Source organism: Acomys russatus, chromosome 31 (assembly GCF_903995435.1).
Source record: "Acomys russatus chromosome 31, mAcoRus1.1, whole genome shotgun sequence".
NCBI classification, from domain to species: domain Eukaryota; kingdom Metazoa; phylum Chordata; class Mammalia; order Rodentia; family Muridae; genus Acomys; species Acomys russatus.
The window spans coordinates 40,505,165-40,532,792 of NC_067167.1; the positions used below are offsets into that span (position 1 = coordinate 40,505,165).

The following is a 27,628-nucleotide window of genomic DNA, read 5'->3' on the forward strand; positions in this document are numbered from 1 at the left end:
CAAAGTGAATATGTACATTTTCATGTTACCGTAGACCAAGCTAGACTGAGAAAGGGCTTACAACTGATTTCACCAGACTTCAATATAAAATGCATAAAATGTCTATCTGAAATAGACTAGCCATCTATCTTTCAGGAATAGAAATTAAAACAAATATAAGGAGAGACAGAAGCCCTGGCTGGTACGTTTGCATCCACGTTGTCTTCAGGGGGAGGGCTAGGCCTTGTGGGTTGCTTACTTGGCTAGCAAAAATAAGCTTAAATGTGGTTTTCAGTGATGTTTTGTAGGGGAGTAAAATGGGGAATAACTTGGCTCCAGGGATTTTTCTTCAGTTGTACACTAGTTGTGATGTCTGACTATCAATAAGGAATTGCCATGGCCTTGTAAGTGGACATTTCTTCTTGCAGTTCTGTCGTGGTGACACATACAATAAGGCGAGCAAGAGTAGAGTTCTGAATTTTATTAGAGAATATATCTAAAATACATTATTCATTAATTTGTGATGTCATCTGAAGGGAAATATACTCTGTATCACAACTATATCGATTTTTACATCTTCATTTGCACCTCTAGAAATCATAAGTCACTAAGTTACAACATTTCATATTTAAGATAACTTTGCTACAAATATATAAGCATTTTAAAAGCTTTTTCCTTAATATAACATCCCAGGATAGTGAACTTTTATCTAATTTATAATCATGAAACTATGACTATTTTCCTGATTTGCCTAAATTTTCTTGGTTTGTCTCACGACGTGGACTTGTAACCTACCATTCTCCTTTCATAAGTTTTAAAAAATAGCATTTTAGCAAACAGGCCTGAGCATTCGTTATTCTATGGCTACGAAGAAAGGCAAGAGGCCATCTCTGTCCTTTGCATTAGGTTGCCATGAGCCTGCCACAGCGTGAGACACCTGAGTCTTGCTATTCACATCTTATTAGTAAACTCAGCAGGTGAGAGATAAGAGGCCTATCATGTCAGGTACAAAGGTGGGATCGGAATCACCAGGACAGAATTGTGCTTAGCTACAGAGAGGCAGCTGCACTTCGCTCCTTTGGAGGCCGCCTCCAGGACCATTTTATTTGAAGGATGCTCTGATTTTTCTGTTCTTCAGAGGCTGAGCTGGACGCCAATTGTCCACCATCAATTGCTCGGGTTCCCCCTCTGCATTGAAGTTAAGCTTACGGAAATGAGTCATCTAAAAGATAGAAAGAATTTAGAAGTTAAAAAAAAAAAATTGTTTCACACTATTACATACTAAAGTGGCATGTTTTGGATTTAAATGCAGCCTCCAAAGCTGGGAGGTGGTGGTGCACACCTTTAACCCCAGCACTCAGGAGGTAGGGGCAAACAAGAAAAAAAAAAAAGAAAGAAAGAAAGAAAGAAAGAAAGAAAGAAAAGAAAAGAAAACAAGAAATAAATATGGCCTCCAATGTTCAGGCTATCACAGATTCCAAATAGCTGTATAATTACATGTAGGTAGATGGTGAAAGTGTGCTTTCATGAGAAATCTATTTACACAGAATACACAGAGCTTGCTTTCCTTTCCTTTTATTTTATTTTTTAATATATTTTATTAATTTATTCATATTACATCTCAATTGTTATCCCATTCCTTGTGTCCTCCCATTCCTCCCTCCCTCCCTCCCATTTTCCCCCTACTCCCCTCCCCTATGACTGTGACTGAGGGGGACGTCCTCCCCCTGTATATGCTCATAGGGTATCAAGTCTCTTTTTGGTAGCCTGCTATCCTTCCTCTGAGTGCCACCAGGTCTCTCCATCCAGGGGACTTGGTCAAATATGGGGCACCAGAGTTCGTGTGAAAGTCAGTCCCCACTCTCCACTCAACTGTGAAGAATGTCCTGTCCATTGGCTAGATGCTTTCCCTTTAAATAGAATGCAGAAAACTCTGTAAATCAATGCCTCTGATATGTAACATTTTAGATCTATATTCAAGTTCTGTTTTCTGTCTCAGAGAAGGCAAAGTACAGCAAGTGTTGGAGTGGATGAAGGGCCAGGCTGCCTGCATCCACGAAGGACTGAGTAGCTGACATCTCACTTAGAGTCTTAGACACATGGTTGCACTGGGACTCAGAGACCGTTCACCCAGGGAATTGGCTGAGTTTTAGTCTCCTTGAGGCTGTTCCACTTTCCTGCGTCAACATGAACACAGGCCGACTCAGATGTGGAAATCCTGCTTATAACATGTACCGTGTGTGTGTGTGTGTGTGTGTGTGTGTGTGTGTGTGTGTGTGTGTGTGTGTGTGTGTGTAAGGCAGAATCAGCCCTGAATATTTTTCACTAGTTGCTGGGCACTTGTTTTTTTCAAAGATGTCTCTCATTGGCCTGCAGCGTGCTTAGTGGGGGTGTGCCTGGATGGGATGCTCAGGAATGTTTTCAGCCACCGAGGTTGTACAGAGCCAAGAAGCATCGCAAGGCAAAGGCAACCTTGGAGGAGGAGCTAGAGTCGGGGCTCTGCACTGTGCACAGCAAGACCTCCAGATCCTGTGCTCCATGATACGCAAATGTGTCCTTACCACGGAATCTCGCCAAAGCATGCAATTCATATGTGCAGCTTAACACTATTTCTATAGTAAAGGGCAAATTCACTGTCCACACTTATCTGTATTTGGCACTAGAGTGTGTGCAGACAACAAATCTACCTGTCAAAGCAACTATTGAGAGCTGACTTTGAAATATCATAGCTTGTTCTTAGTGGAGAAATAAAAGGAATGCTGGTGTTTTGCACCATATCTCAAGCGCCACATTTACAACAAGAAGTGGCGTTTTAATCTTTTCCTCGTGCTACTTCAGGATGCTTGCTCAACTGTTGAAACTCCTAGTTTAAATTTCAAGCCTCATACCAGCCACGCATACAGTTGTGTGGCCCACTTTGATTACACTGCATGTGAGTTTCTAGTTGAATATTGATTTCCTCAAAGGAGAGGCGTGGATTGTTTTTAGCACCAATACGTTAGTATTCTAAAGGAGAGCACAGAAAAGAAAATATGTTCCCAGCCATACCTGGTGCGGCCCAAAGAATTGGATGGAACGCACTCCCATTTTCCTGTGCGCACAGGTTTTTATCAGCAAATTCCAGACAGTGAAATAATGCCTGGGCAATGCGACCTCTCTTTCATACTGTAGATCTGAACTCTCCTGATTCCAAAGATGCTCAAGGTTAAGTTACACAGTCGCTCAAGTAACTGTCCCTTCCAAACTGGCTGCGGCTGTCTTTTATATTAGCAGGATCTGACCTTTTGTGATTCCTGAGGAAAGTCGATTTCCTATGTTTCGGCTGTTTGCTGAGGAAACCCAGGGAAAATACATTTGTTGCGTGGGTGCTCTTGACTGACTTGGGGGTTGAATGGAGCAAACATAACAAACTAAATTGCTCAGGAAATGGAAGAAAATCTGGTCTGAGCCTCAGAACCAAGCTGGGGTGGGTGTTTTGAGAGATACTTTCTCTCCAACCCAAGACTCTCCCTTTGTCTGGGATTCAGAAATGAATGTATCTTACATTCATAAGACCGAGCTAAACTCTTACATCGGTGTGACGAGGCTATATGTAACCTCCAATATAACATCTCATTTTTCAAAGCCTCTATTTCCTTCTAGTGCTAAAAAAAAAAAAAAAAAAAAAAAAACAAAACAACAACAACAAAAACATGCTAACACACAGATATCTTTCTCATTTAATCCTCAGAGTAACCAACAACTTCACTGATAAAACAACCCACTGAAGGAGTACTGAAGGCGTCCTGGCTGACACCAGCAAACCCTTCCTAACTGGCAAGCACTTCTGTGACAACAGGCACAGGATGAGAAGTCATGTCACAGGACAGAGAGTTAAATCCCAGATCTGAATGGGAAGGGCAGCTTTTCTGCCTTCACTAAAACGCCAACCTCTCCCTAGAAAACTAACCTGCTCACTGCTGACAGTGATGGGTTCCTTGAGCACAATCCAGGTCACACATTCCAGCAGAGGCGGGGTGGTCAGGGAGCCAGGGTATGTCCAGAAGTCCAGGTTTCCAGGAAGAAGGTGGCGAGGATCAAAGTTAGTGAAGGCGGCGCTCTTACCCTGCAGGGCAAGTGCACAGAAGGAAGTCAACATCGTAGCCCCGGGAGGAAAGACTGGGATGCACATGTCTAGGCAGCTCTCACTGGAAGCCTTTGTACAGAAGCTCCAGGTTTATTGACAAACAAAGTGAAGAGAACTAGAAGAAGACGTTTCACCTGGGAACATAGATTGGCGAGTGAAAGCATGAAAAATTACTTACTGTGTTTTATCTTGTTACCAAAACAGTTCCTTAGTCTTTTTTTTTAATTACCCTTAACTGATCATGTCTGACATTTAAAGTTGTATTGTTACCACTAAAAGGGTAAATATAATTAGGTTGCAATGACAGAAATATAGGGTTTTTGATAATAAGGGGATAAAAGTTTTGCAATAGCATTTCACAGCTCCATTAGAACTAAAACACAGTGTTCAGCTTTGGACACAGCACTTTTAAGGGAGTAGCTGTGGGTGGAAATGTGAGATTTCACACTAATGTTTTCTTTATAAAGTTGTTGCAGAGATGAAGCAATATGACCATAGATGAGGGTGACTAGATATAGCAAGCAGGAAAGAGAACAGGACCGTATGGAAGATGGATGTACCACATATGATTTGGCAGGGGGGACGGCAAGATAGGAGCAAAAACAAAATGTACATTTAACAAGTTGGATGGTGTTTCAGTTTGAAGATGAGCTTTGTGCAGCCAGCCTGGAACAGGGATGACCGACCAGTCACTGCAAGTGAGTGTTGCATGTAAGCAGATGCCCAAAGGCCTCAGCACACCAGTGTGGCACAGAGGGTTTAAGAAAGGATGGACTCAGGTCAGAGAGTGTGAATTTCCATGGAGGAGCTCTTTGTCTACTCCAGGAATCTCTGTTTCTCTTTGATTAGCATAGTGACCAAAACACAGCAAGCCTCCCACAAGCACTTTCTACAGGAATCCCTGAGTTGTTTGTCCAGACGATCTTTCTGCTTCCTCCGTGTCCTCTGCTCCTTGAGTATGTGTGCTTCTAAAAGCAAATCATTACAAGCCAAGCCATTTACCAAAGTTAGAATCCACTTTTGCAGGGAAAGAAAAATCATTATACATAAGAAATCATTTACCGTCACTGAACAATTCATTGTGATTAAAGGAAGATTTTAAAAATCACGAGTATTGACAAGAGTTACCTTTGTCTTAATGGAACTCAGAGCATCCAGGACTTTCTGAAGGCCTTGTGTAGCGGGTCCGATCTGCAGAGCAGCAGGGGTTATAAGACCTCATGAGTAAACCGGCACTAACTACATCAGGTTGATTTGAGCAGCACTATTGAAAAGTTTCTCTAAGAAGAAGAACAAGTGCAATCTACTTCTTTGACCTTCATAGCTTGTAAACATTGACAATGTAGGCATCACAGCTGTCACTCAGTCTTTAGCTCACCTCTGCTTCTCTCTCTGTAACTCACCCCCCTGACTTACCTTGCCTGATTCCCCCTATCACCGCCAACTGCTAAGTCGAAAGAACTCAAGGGCTTCCCTCAGTTGAGGCTACTGAGGGAACTCACCCTCCTGCCTTTCCCTCTTTAGACAAACTGTCTTTTTGCTTTCCCAACACCCTCTAATCTTCCTAACATATCTTGACTCCTGTTCTTTTTCCACTGTGAGAAACCATGTTCCCACACCTTTAGAGCCTCGCACTCGTTGTTTCTCGGGAGTCTCCGGTCCCCTCCCCCAAGCAGCTTTATCATCTCTCTGCTGTCTTGGGATGACTTCACGAGCTCCTGCAGCTTCCACTTCAGCACGTGACATGCTTATGAATGTCCATCCCACAGTCTTCTACACTCCCCTTTCCAACTTGACTCATGAGATCCCCTGGTTCCTGAAATTTGCCAACACGGAGCCCCTGTCCTAGATCCAACCTAGCATCCCACCAGAACTTAATGTTAGTTTAGCATTGTCTATCCCAAAATAATAGAGTAGACCCTTCACTGAAGATTCAATGGAAACAAATCCTATCCTGCTGTTCTTCTCAGTTTACCTCTGTCTGCTCTTCGCATTAATATCTAACTGGTTTCTAAGTGACACATCCCAAAGTGTCCTTCAGATACCCATCAGGAAGGTGTGGAGTGATGGAGGGAGAATTAAGCCTGAAAGTGCTTTAGCCTCAAAAGCGTTTCCTCAGATTCTTCTGTAGAATATCCACCCTATTATAAACATTCTGTCTAGTCAGTCACTTTTGAACACAGGAAAAAAACCAAGAGATTGGACAATTAACTAACCTTCAAAAAAATACCCAAAACAGCCAGTCCATCTGGTTGCTGCACAGCTTTTCCAAACTCCCCATATTTGGTGTTCCAGTGAACCAAGTGAAGCTAATGTCGTGGGACACAAAAACCACAGTAAGTGATTCATAGGATAGAAGCCAACAGATCGTATCTACTGATGACTCTTCCCTTTATAGCTAAAACACTATTAAAGAGAAAATGTGGATAATTTTAAGCAAAACTTTATTTAATCCAGTTATACTTGTTATAACAAAAAATCACTTCAATAACAATTCTAAGGCAAGGAAATATAGAATTTTGAGAAAGGGCACAGACTTTTATGTAGTAATTTATAATAAAACAAACACAACACTGTTCTTGCAGCCTTAACTGGATAGTAACAGGAGATCTAAGAAACCAACATGTAGGTCCATTGACAAGAGTTTGTCCACTTGGTGTGAACTGGACTTATAAAGCTAAGCTGTGGAAACCAACGCTAACTAGGCCTTTCTCTGTGAATGGGAAACCACCTCTCACCTCTGCAGCATGCTTTGCTTTGTTCACAGTGTGCTCAGAGCCCAGGCCATCGGATGAGCCCCAGTGAAAGTGGAACTGGATCAATCTGTAGGTGCCATCGAGGGGCCCTCCTTTCAGCACTGAAATGACAATGAATGCATTTAATGTCTCTGTATACACACACACACACACACACACACACACACACACACACACAAAGAGAGAGAGAGAGAGAGAGAGAGAGAGAGGAGGGGGAGAGAGATTAAGTATTTCAACTGTGTTTTATTCTCCTATGTGCTAGTTGATGGATGGGTGCTTTCTCCATCTTTGCTGGGCAGATTGGTATATATCCTTTAGGGTCTCAGGTAAAGGTCCAGAAAGAGGTGATTTACAATTTCACTAATTTCCAATTAGTGAAAGGGCCAATGGAATGCCCTGTGAACTCAAGGACCTGTTTTCCTGTGTGGTTCAAAAATTGTCCTGACTTCCTGCGAGTTCAAACACCAGAATCTGTGAAATAAATTCAAAATATTATAATATGTAACTGTGCCTTTGCGAACAGGTTTTTATCTCTTGAAAATTTGTGTCAAATCTCTGGAACTTCCTAGTCTGGGAAACGTGTGCATTCTGTTATTTACTTCATTAATAACAACCTGCCCATCATCTCTATGTGCAGTTCAAAGTGCTTCGCTTTCTTCCATAAGCTAAGATTCTAACTAAAGGAACTATCCTGGATTCTTTATAAAGAAATTATTGCAGCTTTAGTCAATAAATCATCATAGCAGCCACATGCTTCGTCTTCTCTGTTCACAGGACTTGACATGTGTCTTGGAAGAGGATTACAATAGACGCACACAACCAAAACATTCACCTTAGTGGTACGTATCTCTGATATTTAAACAACATACAGAAATGTTTTCAAACCTAACTCAGTTCCACTGTTTTATTTTTCTACAACTGAGATCAAAGCATCTGTTGCTTTAGGTACATTTTTGGATTATAAATTCTACAATACAATGACCTTAACTCAACAGAGCTTTTAAAACACAGGAACAAAGTCTGTACAATAAACTTTGTTTGCTTCATTTCACTTAAATATGTTCATCCAGTAGCAAGGCCTAGTCATCTATTCAAAGTAAAAGGTGAAACTGGCTGAGATGTGCCCTTTCCTCAGCCACTGTACAATCATTGGCTGCGGCCTTTCCAATAGGCCAAGAGACAACAGGAAGAATGAATCATAAATGGTATTATATCACACATATGTGAAGACATACAAACTCATATGCACTGTGATATGATCATGTTCCTTAAGGCATGGAATCCACTGTGTTTGTTTATCTGAGGTGTCTGCAAGGAGAAAATTAAGCTCAGACCCCTATACTATTTTTTCCAGAAATTAAATAACTCCTTTTTCTTAATAACACATGCTTAACAATGAAATCATCTTTACGAAGCACTTTAGTGTTAGGAGAAAAATTTTGTACATTACTCCTCAAAGCTCACAACCAGAAAATGTCATGTATAGCATCACTAGATCAGCCGAGGGGCAAATCCAATTCAGTGCGCATCAGACACCAGCAATGAAAGTGTATTGTCTGCTTTTCCCCCAGGAGACAATCAAAATAGCATCTCGTATTTTACAGAGAATAAACTTTGCCACTGGTTCTTATTCCCTTCTTTCCCAACCTTAAAATTTCATTGTCTTTCATTTGTTTTAGGGACTATTTTAAATATGATATGTTTTGAATGCCTATATGCTTTTATTTTAAAAGACTTTGTGAACCTTAAGGAAATGATTCAATGATTAAACATACCCAGTGGTAATCTTTAACAGCAAACAGCTATTTCATGCATATTAAACTGAAACTTGTTGCTATGTCGATTAGAAGTCCATTGCAATTAGAAAAAATTATTAAATGCTTAGAACTAAATGGCTACATACAGTAGCAATTCTGTTTTCAGAAGATTGTTAGCATGGAGCTCAGTTGATCAAATGCTTGGAAAACACTGTAATAATCATACAATGCCCTTATCACAGCGTTGATTATTTTGTCTAAGAAACAGAAATTAAAACACTTTGATTAAGTATAGCTTTTGCCATATTCCAAAATACACTCATTTATTCTGATTGCTGTATACCATTTTAAAAACTGTCTTGGTTTATAATGAAATCTGTGTTTCTCATGCAAAAAAAAAATTTTTTTAGTGTAGTAGAAGTTACTGGCTATATGCTTATCCTCCATAAAATCCAGGCTGGGGGGGAGGGGGGAAGAAGGAGGGATTGTGCGGAGCCCATGCTCTGCCTGTGCTACAGAAACATGTCCCCCAGGTGGCAGATACAGAAAGGGAGCTTTCTATAGTTGGTTTTCTTTTGCTTTCAATTTTTAATTTAAATTTTAACTTTTTAATCTTTTTATTTTTCTTTTCTTACATACACATTTATATTATTACACATATATACAATAAACTACCTACAGCAAGAAGAACCATGAAACAAACAGGAATTATATAAATGTTGCAATTAATAGTGTTTTGGCTGTTTATATTTGACAGCCTTGAAGAAAACATCTTTCCTATCTTGGTGAGTCTAAAATTCTGAATGCAAATCAATATCTATCATGTCTCATCTTTATCAACTTAAAAAATCTATCTAGACCTAAACCATTTTAACCCCTAAACAACTAAGCTTTAAATTTTAACTCTTAATACCAGGAATTTGTCCTAATTTTAACTTTTATAATCTCTTACCAGTTAAACACCGTATATACTACATAACACCATATAATAACCTGAACAAAATATTATGGTATACTTTTGTTATAATAGGGGATTCTACACTACTGAAATAAATTAGAAACCCATTGAGAACTTACCATTTCTCACTATTTTTCTTCCTAAGCAGTATTGCTAATTAAGACCCACTTGAACGAGAAGCTAAAGGCCATTGAGGTAAGTAACCTCCTTTAATCCCAAATTACAAGTAAACATCCTCCAATGTGTTGTTCATAAACCAACATTTTAGCAGTTTCCTGTTCAGGCAAATGAATGCTTCCCAGAGATAAGATGCCCCTGTTAATAGCAGGAACATTTTCTCCACACGTACTCTGAAACGCTAAGGTCCATGCTTCCTGACAGTGTTCACTATTGATTAAACTATGCATACTTCTCCATTGACAGCGTCAAATAATCCTAGGAATACTGTGCAAGCAAATCTGAGAAAGGTTGCTCACATTCTGTTTCTTCTAAACAGTTAAAAAATCAAAAGTGTGCAGAAGTTTTAGTTTAAGCTATATAGGGATTATGTTGGCTTAAACCTGACAATTTTTAAGAGTGAGTTTCGTTACTCAGAGTTAATTAGGAAACTGGTCAGTATCCTAGGAATTAGTAATTCTGCTGATTCACTAACCACGGGCATGGGCATGGAAAGCCCTTCACTGGCTGCTTATGATAGCAGTAAGTTTACAGCTTCAAACTTAAGTCCCTGGAAAGTTAAGCAGAACCCAGGTACAAAGCCCCATTATGTTTTCCAGACAATGGTCGGCTTCAAAGGCACACACAGGGGAGCCACTCAGCCTCCTTCTTTCTTCCTGAACTAGCATAAACAGATAAACATTGTTTCTGTTTTAAAACAGAGCTAACTGGAATGAACTTGATGTGTGAGCTAACCCAATAATTCCGACGGCACTCTCAATGTTCCTGCTAAACTTTGCAATAAAGCAGACAGTTTTAAGCGTATCAGCAAGAGTTAATAAGTCGGCAGCGGCTAATGCTTTGACTCCTTCTGTCCCAGGAAAAGCTGGCAAGAAAACATCTGAAGCAGAGAAGGTTAAATCTTAACAATACTTCTTTAAAGAATTTAAAAGAAGTTACTAGCAATTTTTTTCATTAATTCAAGATTATTGGCTTTAAAGGAATTTTGAAAACTTTAGAGTGAGCTTCAAACTATGACCTATTTAGAATTACCTCCAGGTAAACAGGCACAACACCAAACCCAGCTGGCTCAGTTTCTGACCCCAGGTACTTAAGTCTGGCTGTAAGATAACATTCAGAACACATGGCATGGCCTGAATTCAAGATGAATTCTAGAAGGCTGGGATCTCAGCGCAGGGGTAGAGTGTAGGATAAATGACTGATGCACTTAAGTGCAGAAAATAAGAAATATTGAAAAATTCGTAAAATGCTAAAGCAAAAAGATAAATCCAACAAAGCATTGTTAAAGTGTTAATTTTCAAAATATCAAGCAACCAAAATGAATTATTTTTTTTTAACTTAGGTGTGCAGAAAAATTACACTGGCTTTTTAAAACGTGGTGTGCACAACTAGGCATTGTCCATACCTTGGCATTTGGAGATTCTTACTTGCATTCTCTTTTTAAACTGCTGCTAGTTAGTGTTTCCAAGAAAGTGGTGGCACAAAGGGCAAGCCTCGGCAAGTGATGTTCCTGCCCACAATGCTGTGGGCCGACTACAAATAACGTCACTATCACTTGTTATACTTTTGAGCATCTCAGAATCTTTTAAAAGAAAATCTAAAGCGTGCTTTTCCCACATGGCACATTACTTTTTCACTTATTCTGTAAGTGGGTTTTCCTTTTATATCAACATTTTATTTAATACACCCTAGATTCTTGTTTAGCCAAAGTAACTGAAAGAGATAGGAAATATGGGCGAAACTACAGAGGAGCCTTTCATGGCTAAGGGAGGACTCCAGTCTTGTGGAGCCGTGGTTTTCCTCGACCTTGTTGCTGTCTAGGGCACAGAGGCACAGATCCTGTGCTCTCTTTCACCCCCTGGAGTCTCCTAATAACCTTTGCTGGAGTCTCTTCCAGAGCACCCAAATCCTTTGTTCCTCTGAATGAGCTTTCTTTACTCTGGGAACTGTTTGCTGAGGTGTCATGCTGAGGACAACAGTTCCTTCTTGTGTCTCTAGTTCCTATGTCACCTTCACAAGCACCAAAGTGACAGCCCTTCCCCTCTCACCGATATTGACAGACACCCAACTAAGGACACTGAATTTCTAGCTAACAGCCTTCCAAACCCAGGATTCCTTTCCTGCAGAATGAATTTAAATACAAAGAAGTACTGGTAGCCATTCATCTGGCTCCCATCCGCTCCCTGCCCCACTGCCTGGGAATTCAAGAGCTAGGTTGCAGGTTCCTGCTGTGAAACTCTCTCCTTTATCCTATTCTCCAGAGTCCCTGAAACCCTGACTTGTGCAACCCATTCCTTCCTTCAGAATCCCCTCCCCCCTGCTGTCTGTTTGAGGGCTAGGGTCTTAAACTCTCCTTCAGAGAAGCCTTACACGAAACAACCCATTTCAGTGACTTCCTGGATCCCCAATCAAGAGCCCATAGTTCCTTGAACTTTTTTTTTTTTTTTTTTTTTTTTTTTTTTTGCCTGTATCAAAGTTACAGTCAGAGCCTATTATGTCCTCTACCTTTCTGTTTTACATGATGAATTCTGAGGACATATGAAAGGTCAAGGCTCAACTGCCCTCATGACCTTTAGCTTATGGGGCATGATAATGGCAGACCAGCAAGTGAGAAAAACTCCCTGTTAGGCAGACAGGGAGAGGAAGCCATAGCTAGGTAATAAAGGTGGTGAATTTCCAGGATGACCAGCTTCATCGGCGCCCCTCATGACTTGATACAAAAGCCTGGCAGCCTAAAACAAAGGCTCTGTAAGACTTCTGTCTCCCACCAGCAGGCAGACCCCTGCTGATGGACTGGCTCAACAAGTTCTGAGGCCTGGCCAGGTCACACACAGGTCTGGGCCAATCAACCATCCCAGCTTCCTTCAAACTGACCAACCCTAAGTGAGGAGGGGAAGACTGGGCTTTTTTTTTTCCTCCTTTCTGAGTCCTCCCTCTTTTTTTTCAGAGGATCTTTTTCTCTGTGTGTCTGCTGCATTTGTGTGTTTCCTCACCCCCAATAACCACACCTTTCTTCAACTGTTGATTCTGCCTGAGGTATTTTAGAAACATAAGGGTCAACCTGATTATAACACGTTAATTACACGTTATATAACATGCTAGTAGTATTCAGCATGGTCATTGCTTCCAAACCTAACAGCAATGTGAGCCTTTCCTCTAACACACCCCCTACTGCAAACCACCACCAAACATAACATGTTTATAGCTGCATTTCATCCAGTGACCTTCAAAGGAAAACATTCAGGAAAATAGGACGCTGGCAATTAAATCAGCCAGCGAGCAATAAAGGCAGCGACTTTGTCTAAATGGGACCATTTTCTAAGTAAATCAGAAAAGCATTCACCAGCATCCGGTCAACAGGCTGTGTTACAAATAAGTGATGATAATTTGTGTCTTTCAGTAACTGGCTGAGCATATCCAACCGACTCTGAAAAATCTTCACTTGTGGAATAAATTTCTGAGTGAGATACTGTTATCTGACTACGCAAACTATGCCGACACTGACCCGTGCCCACAGCGTTTACCAAGAACATCAACATTTTAAGTCAGCAGAAGAAAACCGCTTTCTGCACTGCTGACTTAAGAACAGCACACATAAAGACAGACTTAATGAGGACAGATATCATCAGCCCAGAAGGACAAATGTTTTAAAAGAAATCCTAAAAGTTTAAAAGTTTCATGGATTTCCTGGTTTCTGTATTGCTAAGGCCCTGGCTTGCTTTCTGTGACTTCCCAGAGGCTCATTGCCCAGTGCCCTACATATCTGACAATCTGACAAAGGAGAAAACAGCCCCCAGGATAATTCACAGTAATTAGCCTACTTCTGGGACCCAAGGAAGAAATGAGAGAGACATGGTAGCTACTGGAAACACAATGTAGTGTCAGGGGCCTCGTGCCAGCGTCCTGTATGTCTTCCATTAGGATGGAAAATAACTATTGCCTTATTTCCCAGTAAGTATCCCCAAACACTGACCTGCACCATCCTGGGAGTCATCAAACTCAACGTTGAAGGAGTGACCGTTGTTGATAATCTTCTTGGAAACAGGTCGATCATAAGACACACACAGTGGCTTTAGGGCAGGGTCGTGCTGGGCAGCACTAGTGTCAATGTCCACCGGGGACTGTCGCTCTCCATTGGCGATGGGGAAGTCCTCGTGCCAGTGCTCAGGCCCTGGGGATGAGAAGACAGTGGTGAAGTTACCAGTGTGGGAAAGGAGACACAAGCCACTAAAAGCCACCGGTGATTCTACACACAGTGGGCTCAGTTACAAAGTCGAAGGTGATACTTAACAGCACTGCAACATTTAAGAACACAAAATGTGTCTTTGTACCCTTATTTGTAACATAGGATAATAATGTTTCAAGTCTACCTCATAAAAGTCAATGGGTAAATTAGAATATATATATATATATATACACACACACACACACACACACACACACACACACACATACATGTATGTATGTATCTTAACAGACAATGTCAGACAAACATTAACAATCTTGAGATCTTTTCACCCCAAATCAATAACTAAGGCTGGACAGAATTACTGGCAGGGATGTGGTCTGGCTGGGGGACTTGCATCCTCTTATAATTGAGTTGCGGTCTAGGTTCTCCCTATAGCATTATAAGCAAGTCCGGATGCCTCTTGCTGTCACACTAGGTGACAGTACATACCATATAGACCAAGACTCAGGCACAGACACCTCCTTGAGAAGTCTCTCTACTGGGGAGCCCACACACTTCAACAGAAAGGCAGCTACACCTTCCTTTCCCCTCATGCGGCCTCTGATACCGAGGCTTCTGATGAGGAAGATGTCTAGGTATCTGTGACTGACCCTTTAACACGGGAAGTGTATAGATGAAAGGAATACTATGGAGCTAGCGCCAGCACCGGCTGGAGATTCAAACCAGCTCCAGAAGATTCTGTGACAAAGTGCGCTGGGAATCTTAGCCACAGGTGTGGCGCAGAGACTGATGCGAGGAGGATGAGCCCTGACCCCCGACCCCTTAATCTTTCTGCGTACGAAAATGTTCGTTAACAACCCTTGCATGGCCCTGCGTAAATTGACCTAGGGTGAACGGCTGTGGCCCCCATAGAAACTGTCGTCGGGTCTTGAGCTGGGCTGTCTCTCCCAGTCCCTGTGCTCAGCAGAGCAAGCTTGAGGTCAGATCCTCGACAGCGCTCCGAGTCGGGCGCCAGGGACATCCTAGCGCTGGGACCCGGCCATCCAGGCTGCGCTACGGGAGCTGCGGTACTAAGGCAGGTGCTGAAGCGCAGACCCCGGAGCGCGCGGCCCAAAGCGCGCGGCCTCCGCACTCACCGTTGTGCTTGCCGTATCCCCAGTGGTGGGACATCGTCACGGCCGGTGCCAGGGACAGAGCAAGAGCAGCAGTTGTCCTCCGTCTAGCGGTCCAGCAGTGTGTGTGTCGGGGGGTCGAGCGATCTGGCTTTTATAGGCTCCCGCCAACTTGGTGCTCTGGGCGGCCCAGGGGAGGGACCGAGTGGACCTGAGAGAGGGGTGGAGACGGTGGAGGACAGAGGTGACAAGGCGGAGGCCTCGGTAATCAGGGACTCCGGCTGCTTAGCTGGGGCGGGGCGCCCTCCGGGTGCTCTTAGCTTCAGCGCCGGACCTGCTCTGCGGCAGCCGCGCGCTCTCCACCCTTCCCGGGCGCGACGCTGGCTCCCGGGCCGGCGCCCCAGCTCCTCGGCCTCATGGTGAGCAAAGCACTAGCCACTCGCGGGCGCAGGGCGGCCTCGCTCCCCATCGTCTCCCGGTTACAGAGCGGGGGACCCCCGCACTCACGCTGCTGCCGAGTTTGACCTTGGGCAAGAAGCGTCCTGGAGGCATCCGGAGCTGGGGCGGGGGATCCCTAAGCCGCGAGCCGAGCCGTGAGCGGGGGAGCCCCCTGCTGCCCGGCTGCGGGAAGGCGACCTGGCCTCACCTCCAGGGCGCCCTCCTACAGCCTTCTCAGTTGCCCAACAAATGCACCGGATGATGTACCGAACTTTCCAGCTTCTTGTTGACTTAACAACACTTCTCGAAAAAATCTTTGCTCTTTGAAATCAAGGTTTTAAAAATGTCTTCTCTTCGAAGAGATGAAAACTTCTTCCTCTGCCTTGCAAAGGAATTTGTGTTTGGCATGCTTCGCCAAACAAAATAAGTTATCAAAATGACTTTTAAAAATTAAAATTAAAAAAAGAAGGAAAGAAAGAAAGAAAGAAAGAAAGAAAAAAAGAAAGAAAGGGAGCCCTATGACTTTCCAGGGACCTAGGGCGTCCCAGGGACACAGTTCAAAGGGTTTTGTTTGTGCATTTTTATGTAAACATGTTTCTTTACCTGACACTTTGTTTTTTCCATTGTGACTTTGAGAAATTGTTTTGTATTGAATCTATTGTAGACTTGAGGCTATAGTATGTGGAATTAAAATTGATCAGGATACGGTCTTTGTGTAACAGACATCATGTTACTTAAATATTAAAACCTATATGTGAATAGAATGAAAAATACCACGGGCTACGTTTTGAGTGTCCTCGGAATTGTCATACACATTTACTTCAGCCAGCGCCACACACAGACGCTGCACCTGTAGATCTGCTTGGTTGTGGCTGTGTGCGTGAGTGTTGGGGTTGATGTCAAAGGAACATTTCGACGGGGGGGCATCAGTCACACTTTTAGGTTTCTAGAACCTTTATAAAACGCAGTTCACAAAGAGTCCCATCTGTGACACTAGAGCAGCATGACTTGCTGCAAACCCCCCATTTCCTGTGAAACACCCTGTTCCATTACCGTGATGTGTAGAACAAGACAGATTTTGATTAAGTACCGCTCAAGACTTCAGACCCCACCAACTCTGGTTACCGCGAGGGGGAAGGGTCTTCGTCTAAGTACTTCTTAGTGGGAGCCAGGTTCCTGATAGGGAGTCTCCTGGTCCATTTTCGGACAATCAAGAGAGTCTTATTCATTTCCGTTTCTATTTTCCAGTGGTTGTCGGCATTTTCTTCCTGCCAGGTTTTCGTGATGGAGATGGCTTTGCGCTGCCATGTAGATAGATCAGTCACTGTCTAGCTCCACTGTATTGGAGAACATTCTGGCCAGGTGGTCATCATTCACTGGCTATCAGAGACTAACACTGCGTTGTAAAAAATAAAACCAGTTGCTTATGCACTCATGTCTTTGTACCTCTTTATGACCCCCAGGGGGATATATATATATTCATATATATGAATAACATGGTAATTAGGAGAACACCATATAAAAATTACTTAAATCATGTTCCAATTACTATAATAAAAAGTCTTTAAGATGAATGAGAACAAAATTTTAACACAAAATGAGAAAGCATTTGAATTACCCCCCAAATAAAGCTGGTTAATACATTCTACAAAGAAATATGTGATTATTCACTAATTAATGGAATAAGCAGTGTAGTTTTATAGTCATTAGAGTATTAAGTTTCTACGAAGGCTGAGGACCATTCACTTCTCAGGGATCCTAGAACTCTATATGTAGACTTCTCTCTCTCCTACTGTGATGCAGGCTTCTGATTTCACACGACTATCTAATCACCTGTCAGTAACCCATCACCCCAATATGCTGTAGGTTGCTCATTTGTGAAGTGATAATAGTCGCTCTGAGGTAGGGATGCTGTAATAATTCAGTTAGTGAGTGCGCAGCAGTCACCTCCACCTGGAGCCCCCAGTGAATCATGGCTTCACCCTCCAGAGAGCTGTACATAATACAACGCAACAAATACAGAAAGTAAACATCTGGGTGAAAGGGAGAGAGAGAGAGAGAACCTCCAGTTGTCTGGATTTTCTTTGTGGGGGAATGGAGAATGTTTGGGACATGAATATCCATTCTACCACACTTACGGTGAGTCACTAAAGTGCAAATGGTATCATTCTCTGTGCTAGATAGTTTTATGTCAACTTGACACAGCAAAAGTCATCTGAGAAGAGGGAACCTCAACTGAGAAAATATCTCCCTAGGATTCAACTGTAGAGCATTTTCTTGTTTAGTGATTGATGAAGGAAGTGGGCCTTTAGTCCTGGGTTTTATAAGCAAGCACGCTGAGCAAACCATGGGGAGCAAGGCCTAAGTAGCACCTGTCCATGGCCTCTGCATCAGCTCCTGCCTCCATGTTCCTGCCCTGGTTGAGTTCTTACTTGTTGTTATAAGGAATTGTGAGTAAAATACATCTTTTCTTCCCCAAGTGGCTTTGGGTCATGGTGTTTCCTCACAGTGATAGTAACCCTAAGGCATATTCCATCTCTTTAGATGTTAGACACTGGAGCCCTTTACCTACACAGAGTCCCAGGACACATGCTTTCATTAATGAAGACAACAACAACTTCATTTTAAAATCCAGCTACTTTAAAATAACATTGTGCTAAAACTAGAGTGCCTTTCATCTGAGTTTATTTACTAGTTTTATGGCCTTGGGAAAAATTGTATATGTACATATAAACATTGATATATATATTTTTTTTTCCACAATATAGCCTAAGGTGGCTCTGAATTAAAATTTAGCATCTCACCTATAAGATTAAGATAATAATGGTACTCATGTCATAGGTCATGGTGAGAACTCAATGGCATAACATGTATTTAAAAAAGGTTTGTCATTATGCCAACAATTACAGCTTCTCAAATATTAGTTATCATTTTACTATTGTATTTCTTGAGTCCCTACTAAGTATTCATGAACTCCCAGGAGAATGATGTCAGGTCAACATGGCTGCAGCCCAAAGTAGCACTTGAGATCTTAGTAAAGGAATGGATTTAACTTACGTTGCCACTGAAAAAGCACATGGAAAATATTGAATACTTAGTACACTTCTAAATTTAAGGACCTTTTTTTCAAATGTCTTTGCTTTTTCCTGACACCTGGTAATATTTGACTCCTAGGAGAACTAAATCCATCCAGAATAGTCAAATGACTCAAGTTTGTCAACAACTTTCCATGTCAAGCAGAACTGGAATGAAAAACTACATGAGAAAAATTAGACTCAATTGTGCAAATTATACCTCTTTAGTGCTTGGTGTTTCAGGGCAGCTGCCACAGTCACCATGCACAATACTCTAGTAATAATAAAGGCCAACTTCTTTTCAGAGCATCGGTTCTCAACCGACTTGCTCCACAGGGAACATTGACTCTCTGTACTTCTGATTTTCCCACTTTGCGAGACAGGAATGGTGTTCCTGGCTTCCAGGGGACAAATGCCAGATTCCCTATATCGGCCACAATACACGGAGAAGACACTGAAAATCATTTACCCCCCACCCCCATGCCACCTATCTAGTAGAATGTTCCTTACCCATGGTCTCATTAGCATCAGTTACCCATGGTCGCCATAAAGAAGAAGTAGTAAATGGAAAAGTCCTGAAACAAACCATAAGATTTTTCTCATCAACCATCCTCAATTGACCCAACAATGTCCTCCGTTATTCCACCCATGGACCACCCATGGACCACCCATCCTTCGCCAAGCATCGCCATGCTGTGAACACTACATGCCGGTAGCAATTTAGCAGACATCTTGGTTATCAAACTGACTGTCCAGGCATCATAGAATTTTGTTCAATCAACACCTGTTTTACTAAATCATGACCCAAAGCACAAGAAACAGGGCAGGGCAAATTAACTCTGGAATTGTGTGCCAAAGCTTTAGGGTAGTTAGGGATAAGAATGCTACTTTTATGGTTTGGTTCTATCTCCATTTTGAGGTAGGACTAGGGGTCTTGGGCTGTATCCCTTCAGATAAGACAATGCCCACCATGCCAGGCTATGAAACTCTGACATAAGACTGTCTGTACAGTAAAGGAGGGAGGTCGAGCCCAGAGTCAGAGTTCTTGTTACACACACACACACACACACACACATACACACACACACACACACATACACACACACACACACACACACAAAACCTAGAAGGTAATTCTTTTCTCAAGGCCTGGAAAACAGTTATTATGAGAGTTATGTTTGTATTAGAAACCACCTGCGACCTAGAACAGTGCTGTGAGCCTAATAGTCCCTCGCTTATCTTCTGTTCATTGAATTGAATAGAAAAGAATAGAATCTTACCACTGCACTTTGGGAAAACTGTCAGGTTATGCCGCTTGAGTGGCTGCCCAGTGCTGCCCAGATCCTAAGCGCTCATTAGGTGACCTTTAACATCTCTGCATGATTAAACTTCTCTTTTACCTATAAGTCACCACTCTGGGGAATTTCTGACTTCCTCTTACCAACACAAGCAAGCTAACCTTTTCCATGCAGGGATAAAGGTGTCATAGCTAAGAGATTCCTTGTGCTAAAGGGCAATAGGCCAGAGTGCCCGGTCCTGCTGGCTTGGGAGAGGCCACCCAGCCAGCCCCTTCACAATGCTGCAGCATGTGTGAGTGGGCCTCAGTAAGTAGACAAGACAGAGCTGAGTTTTATAACTGTGGCTGTCTCGTTTTATGATTATCCAAGTTAATTCAGAAACAGAAAGGAAACACATTTTCTTCACGAGAAAAACTATTTGAAAAGTTTTGTACTGCTCAGAATCAGGAGTCAGGAAAGCGGGAAGCATATGAGCTAAGAAAACGGCCCCTGACCTTGAGTGTGACCTTGAGCGTGACCTTGAGCATGACCTTGAGCGTGACCTTGAGCATGACAGCGTTTGCTTTAAGCCTCTTTGCTTCATACAATAACTTCACTAATTCTAACCACTTCACACAAAGTTTTCAAAGTTATACTTTGCAATTAGCAACAGTTTTTCTAGGCCCCTGTCTATTTCTCTTCCCACCTCAGTACAGTGTCTGAAATATAAATATACATATTTGAATGAATAATGTAATGCTGTTTCAGTGGACAGAGGGAATATAGTAAATGTCACTTTGCCCCTATATGCACCTCTATATGTGCCCCTATATATGGCCCTATATGTGCCCCTACATATGTGCCCCTATATGTGCCCATATATGTATTCTCTCCCCGCTTCTTTCCTTTCCTGCCTCTTCCTCCTTCTGTTCCTCTTATTCCTTTCTTTCCTCCCCAACAGCAGGCATCCTTTAAACCTCTCTTTGTTTGCATTGTCTGTCCAAACTGAAAGGGTTACATATCACCCGTTCAGTACACACCCACCAAGTGCTCCAGCTGGACAATCTTCCCTCCTCCACAGCAGGACTTTCTGTTTTTCTAATGCTTGCTGTACCAGACTCCTTTTATTTCCCTCTCAGGTGCTGACTTAGTAAGTCTGTGAATGACATAACAGCAGGCAGAGAAAGCCCAGGACAGAACAGGCAGACAGACGGGCAGCTACTCTCCTAAGCAGAAGACTGGCCCCAGTTGTCCACACAAGGGTCACACAAGCTATCCACACACTTCAGAGATGTCCATAGTATGTCACCCATGGCAGGGAAAAAATGGAAGAAATTGTGTTTATGATTCCTTTTTTTTTTTTAACTTTTTCTATTTTCTTTCCTTTCTCCCCCACCCCAAGACATAATTTATCTGTGTAGCCTTGGCTGTCTTTGGCTTGCTTTGTAGACCAGGCTGGTCTTGAACTCACAGAGATGTACCTGCCTCTGCCTCCCTGAGTGCTGTGTGATTAATTTTTTCACCCTCTAAAAATGTCTGCCTTTATTTTGTAACAGATACTCAGGTATTGCAGTTTATATGCCTGTGTAACTTTAAAAAAATAATGTCCTATTTGGGGATTGTGTGCTGGAGGCCATTGTGGGCTACCAGGCCTGTTTACCCGGAAACATGCTTTGCAGGCCGGCTGCCCCAGACCCTGCTATCTGAGACTCCTTCCCAGCGGTGCTGCCAGCTGATATCTCTACTGAACACTCCCCTCTGATGCACACCATGCCTATGCCTGATAAGCTTCCCTTTGGTAGCCACAGCCCAAATCAGCCTTTCCCTCATGCAATGCTTAGAGGCTGCCCTTCTGTTGCTATTTGTTTCTGCTTCCCGCAACCAGGTAATCTATTGACCTCCTTTGATCTCTTATAACCTTGACACATCAGCACAGTTGAAGAGCCTGGGACCCTTCTGAGAAGCGGGCCCTACAAACTAATGTAATGTGTGTTTTTAAGCATGGGTCCCCTAATGAATGCTTGCTCGGCTAAGGGCATTCCTTCTAGCTATGTCCCTTGTTCTCAGAGGCTGTGCTTTGTTTCCTGACTCCTCTGGAACTCTTCCTCCCCCTTGGGGCCTAATCTATGTTCTCTATCAATTAGGCTGCTAAGGACAAGAGGCTCAACGGGTACCTCACAATCTCAACAACAGGCCCTTCGTAAAGAAAACAAAGTAAAAGGAGAAATGATTTTTCCTTTCTTTAACAAAATGTCATTAAAATAGCTCTTTGAAAGGATTTACCACAAGCAGCTAGAAATTTACAAGTCAGCTTATGAGCTAAGACACAAAGGACCACCCAACCTTTCCACATCAAGATAATCTTGATTTCTCTTAATTGATTATCTGGGGTCAAGTTTCAGGTTTTCTCGGTTTTTTTGTTTGTTTGTTTGTTTGTTTTTATTCTCAGCTATATTATACAGTGAAGCTTAAGATAGGCCTGATGTTATATCTTAACCACCAGATAGACTGACTGAGAAAAGCACAAGTGAAGGCCAGCCTTGATAATTTAATGCAACTCTGTCTCAAAATTACTACTACTGCTGCTACTGCTGCTGCTGCTGCTGCTACCGCTACCACCAGCAGCAGCAGCAGATAACAACAACAACAATAATAATAATAATAATAGCCAGAGCATAGCTCATGGTAGAGCACAGGCCTGCAGCCCAGTATCACACACACACAACAGAAAGATATGAGTAGGCATTATAAGTGCATGAACACATTTGATAGGGTCTGCGTCTGTGCTGCACGTGGATGGGGTCTTTTCCCTGAGCTCACTGTCCTGGTGGCATGGGCATCGGTTAGGAGTGCTTACAGAGTCGTCCGAAGCAGTCTCCTCTCAGATTTCTGACCATGACGCAAGGATCAGCCCTAGGAAGAGGACTCTTTATCACGTATGTGGAACCACTCTAGCCATCCTCACACAAAACTGGAAACAGCTGAAGAACTAAAGTCACTCTTGAGAAAATTGGGAGAAACTTCTAGAAAAAAGAAAAAGCGAGCAGGAGAGCCCAGCGCCAGCCAGGATGGTGGTGCAGATGGGTGCCACTACAGCCCAGTCCCTCAGGCACTCTGCCAGCCCTTCTCCCCGCTTCCCGCGCACTAGTGCAGATGCTAAAAGAGATAAGTATACTGGCACGGAATCTACTTTTATATCTCCTTACACACATTTCTTCTTTACCGAGTTCAATTTTAAATTCACAAAGGACAAATGTTTGGATATATGTAAAACCGCTTTTTCCTAGTTTTTTTTTTTTTTTCTTTCCTTCTTTATAGACAAACTTGGATTCTACAGTTTTCCAAAAAATCTGTGAGGTGTCTCTGACCTTCAAAGAGTGAGGAAAGAGCTCCTTCCTGAACCCCCATGAAGAGCAGCCAACAATACTCTACAAGTTCATTTCACCATCCTTCGATCCTTTATCCACTGAACATCTATGTTTAGTGCTGACAGGTGTCTGATTCTAAGTTAGGTCCTCAGGCCTCAGTGTAAGAAGACAGACCGAGTTGGCCCTGCCATAAAACCATGCTACCCCCACTATGCCCCACACTCAAATGAACACACAGCAACCTTCATTTCAAGTAGAGATTTCAAATATGTTTGCTATTGCTAAGTGAGTATATAAGGCAAGAACTTGAGTCCTTTCTGTTCACTGAACTTTATGTAGCCGTCCTCTCTCATCTTTGGGCAGCACTGAGCCCTGCGCTAACATGTGTTCTGTTTGCCTTGCACGGTCACATCACCCTGGCTTGCCTCTCTGGGGACTCTTGCTCCATCCAGGCATGCCCCTGGTGACCTGAGGTCCCGATCTACACTGCCCACAGAGAGGCAGAAGTACCATTTCTCTGAGCCTTGTACTTCGAAGCACCTGGATTTGTACTGTGCTTCCACGGGAGTCGGGAGGCCGTTAGGGAATGACTTCCCTTTAACGAAAGTGTTTGGAACCATCCAAATTTCAAATGAGCACATGAGAGAGATAGACATTTACAGGCAAGTTGGAACAGACAAAGTGTTTACTTTATGGAGAAAAAAAAAAGCATACTCTCCCTGAGGTTTCAGGCTCCTCTGCCTGGGGCTGATCTGAATACAAGGAGAACCCAGTTCCCTGTTTACTACAGAGCAGCTTCTCAGCTGGCTAAAATTAGCTTTTAGATCACTGGGCTTATGCTGCTGCAGCGCACTGTCCCCTGGGACTGTGCTGTTAGTCTCACTCTTACTCCAGCTGATCACCTGTGATTATCTACCTGACTGAGCTGTCACAGGTTGTACCTGCTAAACAGCCTCACATTAGCAGAAGATAGAGCACCAGCACTGGCCAGCCCCTTGAGCATAGGTGTTATGCTTAAACTGCCCGAATTCACTTTGTCCCACTGGAGTTGAAGGCCCAGCACACAGTGTGATTTGTATGTACATCATATTTGGCATTCTCACTTTAGGACGTGCCCAGGCATGCTCACAATTAATTCCACCACAGGAAACTTTCTGCTTTCCTTATTAAGATGGATTTTCCACCTCACACAGCACTGCAGGGGACCCTGTTTCATAGCATTTGAAAAGCCAGTGTCAAACGGAAAATCATAATTCTGTAGCCTCTGTTCCCTACTTTATTTTGTGGACGCCTCACTGACTTTACACCTCCTCTAGCAAGAGCAGAGCTCCTGTGCAGAAACTTCTCCAGGAAAATTATGTAGTCTTCCTACAAACTACCTCTTCAGGCTATGTGTTGGTTCAGTGTGCTCACAGCTGTCTCCACTGCATATTTGGTATATAGGTTATAGCTTTTAAATATCATCACTTCGCCAGCAAGGTGGCACCGCAGGAGAAGTCTCCTGCTGCCAAGGTTAAAGACCTGAGTTCGATCCTCCAAGACCCAAGTGGGAGAAGAAAAAATTACATGCCCCAAAGGTGTCCTCTGACATTCGTGGGGGCACTGTGATACACACACACACACACACACACACACACACACACACACACACACAGTGAGGATACACCTGTATGCACACCCACACTACATATAACTAACTACCCTCCATACACACACATACCAACATACATACATATATGCATGCATACATAAATATACATGTAAACTTAAAGGAAATTCACTAAATAATAAGCAGAGGTAAATAGCAGTTCTCAGTTCTCCTATCTCTTCTATCCGTCTGAACAGATGAGACTTAGATTCCTGACATTGCAAACAGTTACGTTAAAACACAACCTTTGGGATTGTAATAAGCCATTAGAGTTTTTCAAAATTGAAATAAAATGTATTTGTAAAAGTTAAGGGTTGACCCTTACTGAGAAATTTGTCGGAATGACACTTCTTTGTATTTTAAGTGAATTGATTTCATTATTATGACTTCCCTTCCTGTAGACACCACACATGCAGGCACACAGATTGCAGTCCTCCATGGCCTCCTGTAGACACCACACAGGCAGGCACACAGATTGCAGTCCTCCATGGCCTCCTGTAGACACCACACATGCAGGCACACAGATTGCAGTCCTCCATGGCCTCCTGTCCACAAGAAACCGTGTGGTTTCCACGTCCTTCTGTGCACCGTGTGCTGAGTGCTCAGTGCTTACTGGTCTCATGCTTCCGTTCAGCAAATGCTGTCCTGTTAGCCCTCCGCCTTCCTTTTTCAGCTAAGATTCTTAAGAATAGGTAAAAATCGTTCATCTTCTCGGTCGATCACTATTAATGGATAATAGCAAACACAGAAGCAAAGGAAACAAGGTGTCATGTGTCAGTACAAAAACAAACAAACAAAACAAAAGAAACAAACAAACAAACAAAATCAGCCAACCAAGCAAACAAACAAAAAACCAAAAAGCGAAAACTTTGAAAAACTTAAGACATCAACATAATTGGAACACAAGATGGCTTTTAAGGGCCAATATTTTTGTAACAGATTTTATTGCCATCTAGTGTTCAAAATGAAAATAACATGTAAACATGGCTACGTATTACAGTACCCAGGGAATCATTTATTAAAAATTATTATATTTGAGAGTACATTGCGACCAAAGCAGTTATTCAGAGTTTAAATTACATAGTGAACAAACACTGCGAATGAAAGCCTGTTTTGAAAGATATGTTTATGTTTTGCATATTTTCAGTAATAATATCAGTAGATATTGTTAGCAGACAAACTTAATTCTGTCTTTCCATTGTGGCTCCTTTGATATACTGGCTTTAACATAATTTCCTACATATGTAATTATAGAAGAAATTGGCAAGGCCAAATAAACAAAGGATTGAAATTATCTTCTCCTAAAAAAAAAAAAAAATTATTATATTTACCTACTTAAATGTGAACTAAAGCCTAACATACAATTATCTTTTTTCTTACTCCTTTCATTAATTTTATGCTAAGTAATATACTATATATGCCCGGAATTCATTCTTATATTGAATAAAGCCTTAGAAGAAAATCTAGAATTTTCAGTACATGCAGTTAATGTGTTATTAGACCATATGGATTATTAGGTCAATTTTTCTTGTGTCAGTTTTTTCTGATATCTGATGTACTACCACCATTGCCAATGCTTCCGAGCTTATTTACAGCTGGTTCACCTGAACTCCACTTGTCTAATGACATAAGTTGTCACAGTTGCATACTGGGAACTATAGTTTTATACTGTCTCTGTAGAATAGATCTCATCCAAAACAGTTCACTTATTTCACATTTTTGAAACTTTTTAAATTGGAGTCCTCAATTACTATTTGCCCTCTCGTAAATACAATATCTCTCCATTTTACAGCTACAGGGACTAACACTTACTTATTGCACTCCTCAGCCTCACACCCTCTGCCAGTGCCACTCTCTGTGTAGGCTTTTAAGCATGCCGTTTTCTGAACATTATGAAACACTTCATTTACATCGGCTTCTCTCCACGTTGAAATGTTAAGATACCTGTAATTACGCCCTACCGAATAAAGTTGGAGGGTTCCGGAGCCTTTTCAGGTGGCAGCTCTTGGCACACCGTGCTTGCAAGCTACAGAAGCCTTGGGGGCTATTGTTTGGAGACCTGGACCTAACCTAGAAAATTATGGTCCCTAGAATGCAGAAGCATACTGTCTGTCTTCAATACTCCAAAAGGAGTTTATTGTGGCACAGTGAGAAGCTGGGGGTGGGGGTCGGGGGCTTAATATGGATAATTGCTATGTGCACTTACTAATCACTGAGAGTGAGGACATACTGGGCACTGTGACCTTTCTACCTAAAGTCAATGAAATGACTTTCCAGGAAGATGCAAACTAAGAAGGACAAAAGCAGCATCAGGATTAATATTCAAAGTGCTGTGTGAGGTTCCGTAGGCCATAGGCCGAGTCTTACTTGGACCCCTCTGTGTTCACACCATTGCCTGTTCACCTAAAATTTGGCCACTGGTTATTTCCTTCTAGACACTGTCATAGATAACAAGACAAATGACAGCAGTAGGAACTGTGCATATGCCGTCCTGGAGCTTGTGTTCCAGGGGGACAGCCCTGTCCAGCCTTGTCAACCTGTGCACTAGAGTAATAATCACTTCTAGCCAAATGCGGGATCATGTGCCCCCACCCCACACAGCATAAATAATGGATACAATCTTCACAGTGCTCTGAACATTACAGGCTAAATACCCTGAGACAAGCAGCTTGCATATTACCACTAATGATCAGAGCTCCACACCTCCTAATTTCAAGGGATTTAATTAACACATCCTCTTCACACTGACCAACCTGGTTTTACCTCACC

At 42.4% G+C, this 27,628-nt stretch overlaps 1 protein-coding gene across 1 annotated transcript; it reads right to left on the reverse strand.

The window, feature by feature from the left end:
- Window positions 1-445: 445 nt before the first annotated feature.
- On the reverse strand, window positions 446-15,112 carry LOC127183637 (carbonic anhydrase 2-like). Its single transcript, XM_051139713.1, has 7 exons — window positions 15,079-15,112; window positions 13,727-13,999; window positions 6,844-6,962; window positions 6,322-6,414; window positions 5,234-5,296; window positions 3,929-4,084; window positions 446-1,201 (listed from the first exon to the last, which is right to left on the reverse strand). Exons 1-7 carry the CDS (start codon window positions 15,110-15,112, stop codon window positions 1,082-1,084), a joined length of 858 nt encoding a protein of 285 aa, XP_050995670.1. The 3' UTR covers window positions 446-1,081.
- Between the last annotated feature and the right edge of the window lie 12,516 nt (window positions 15,113-27,628).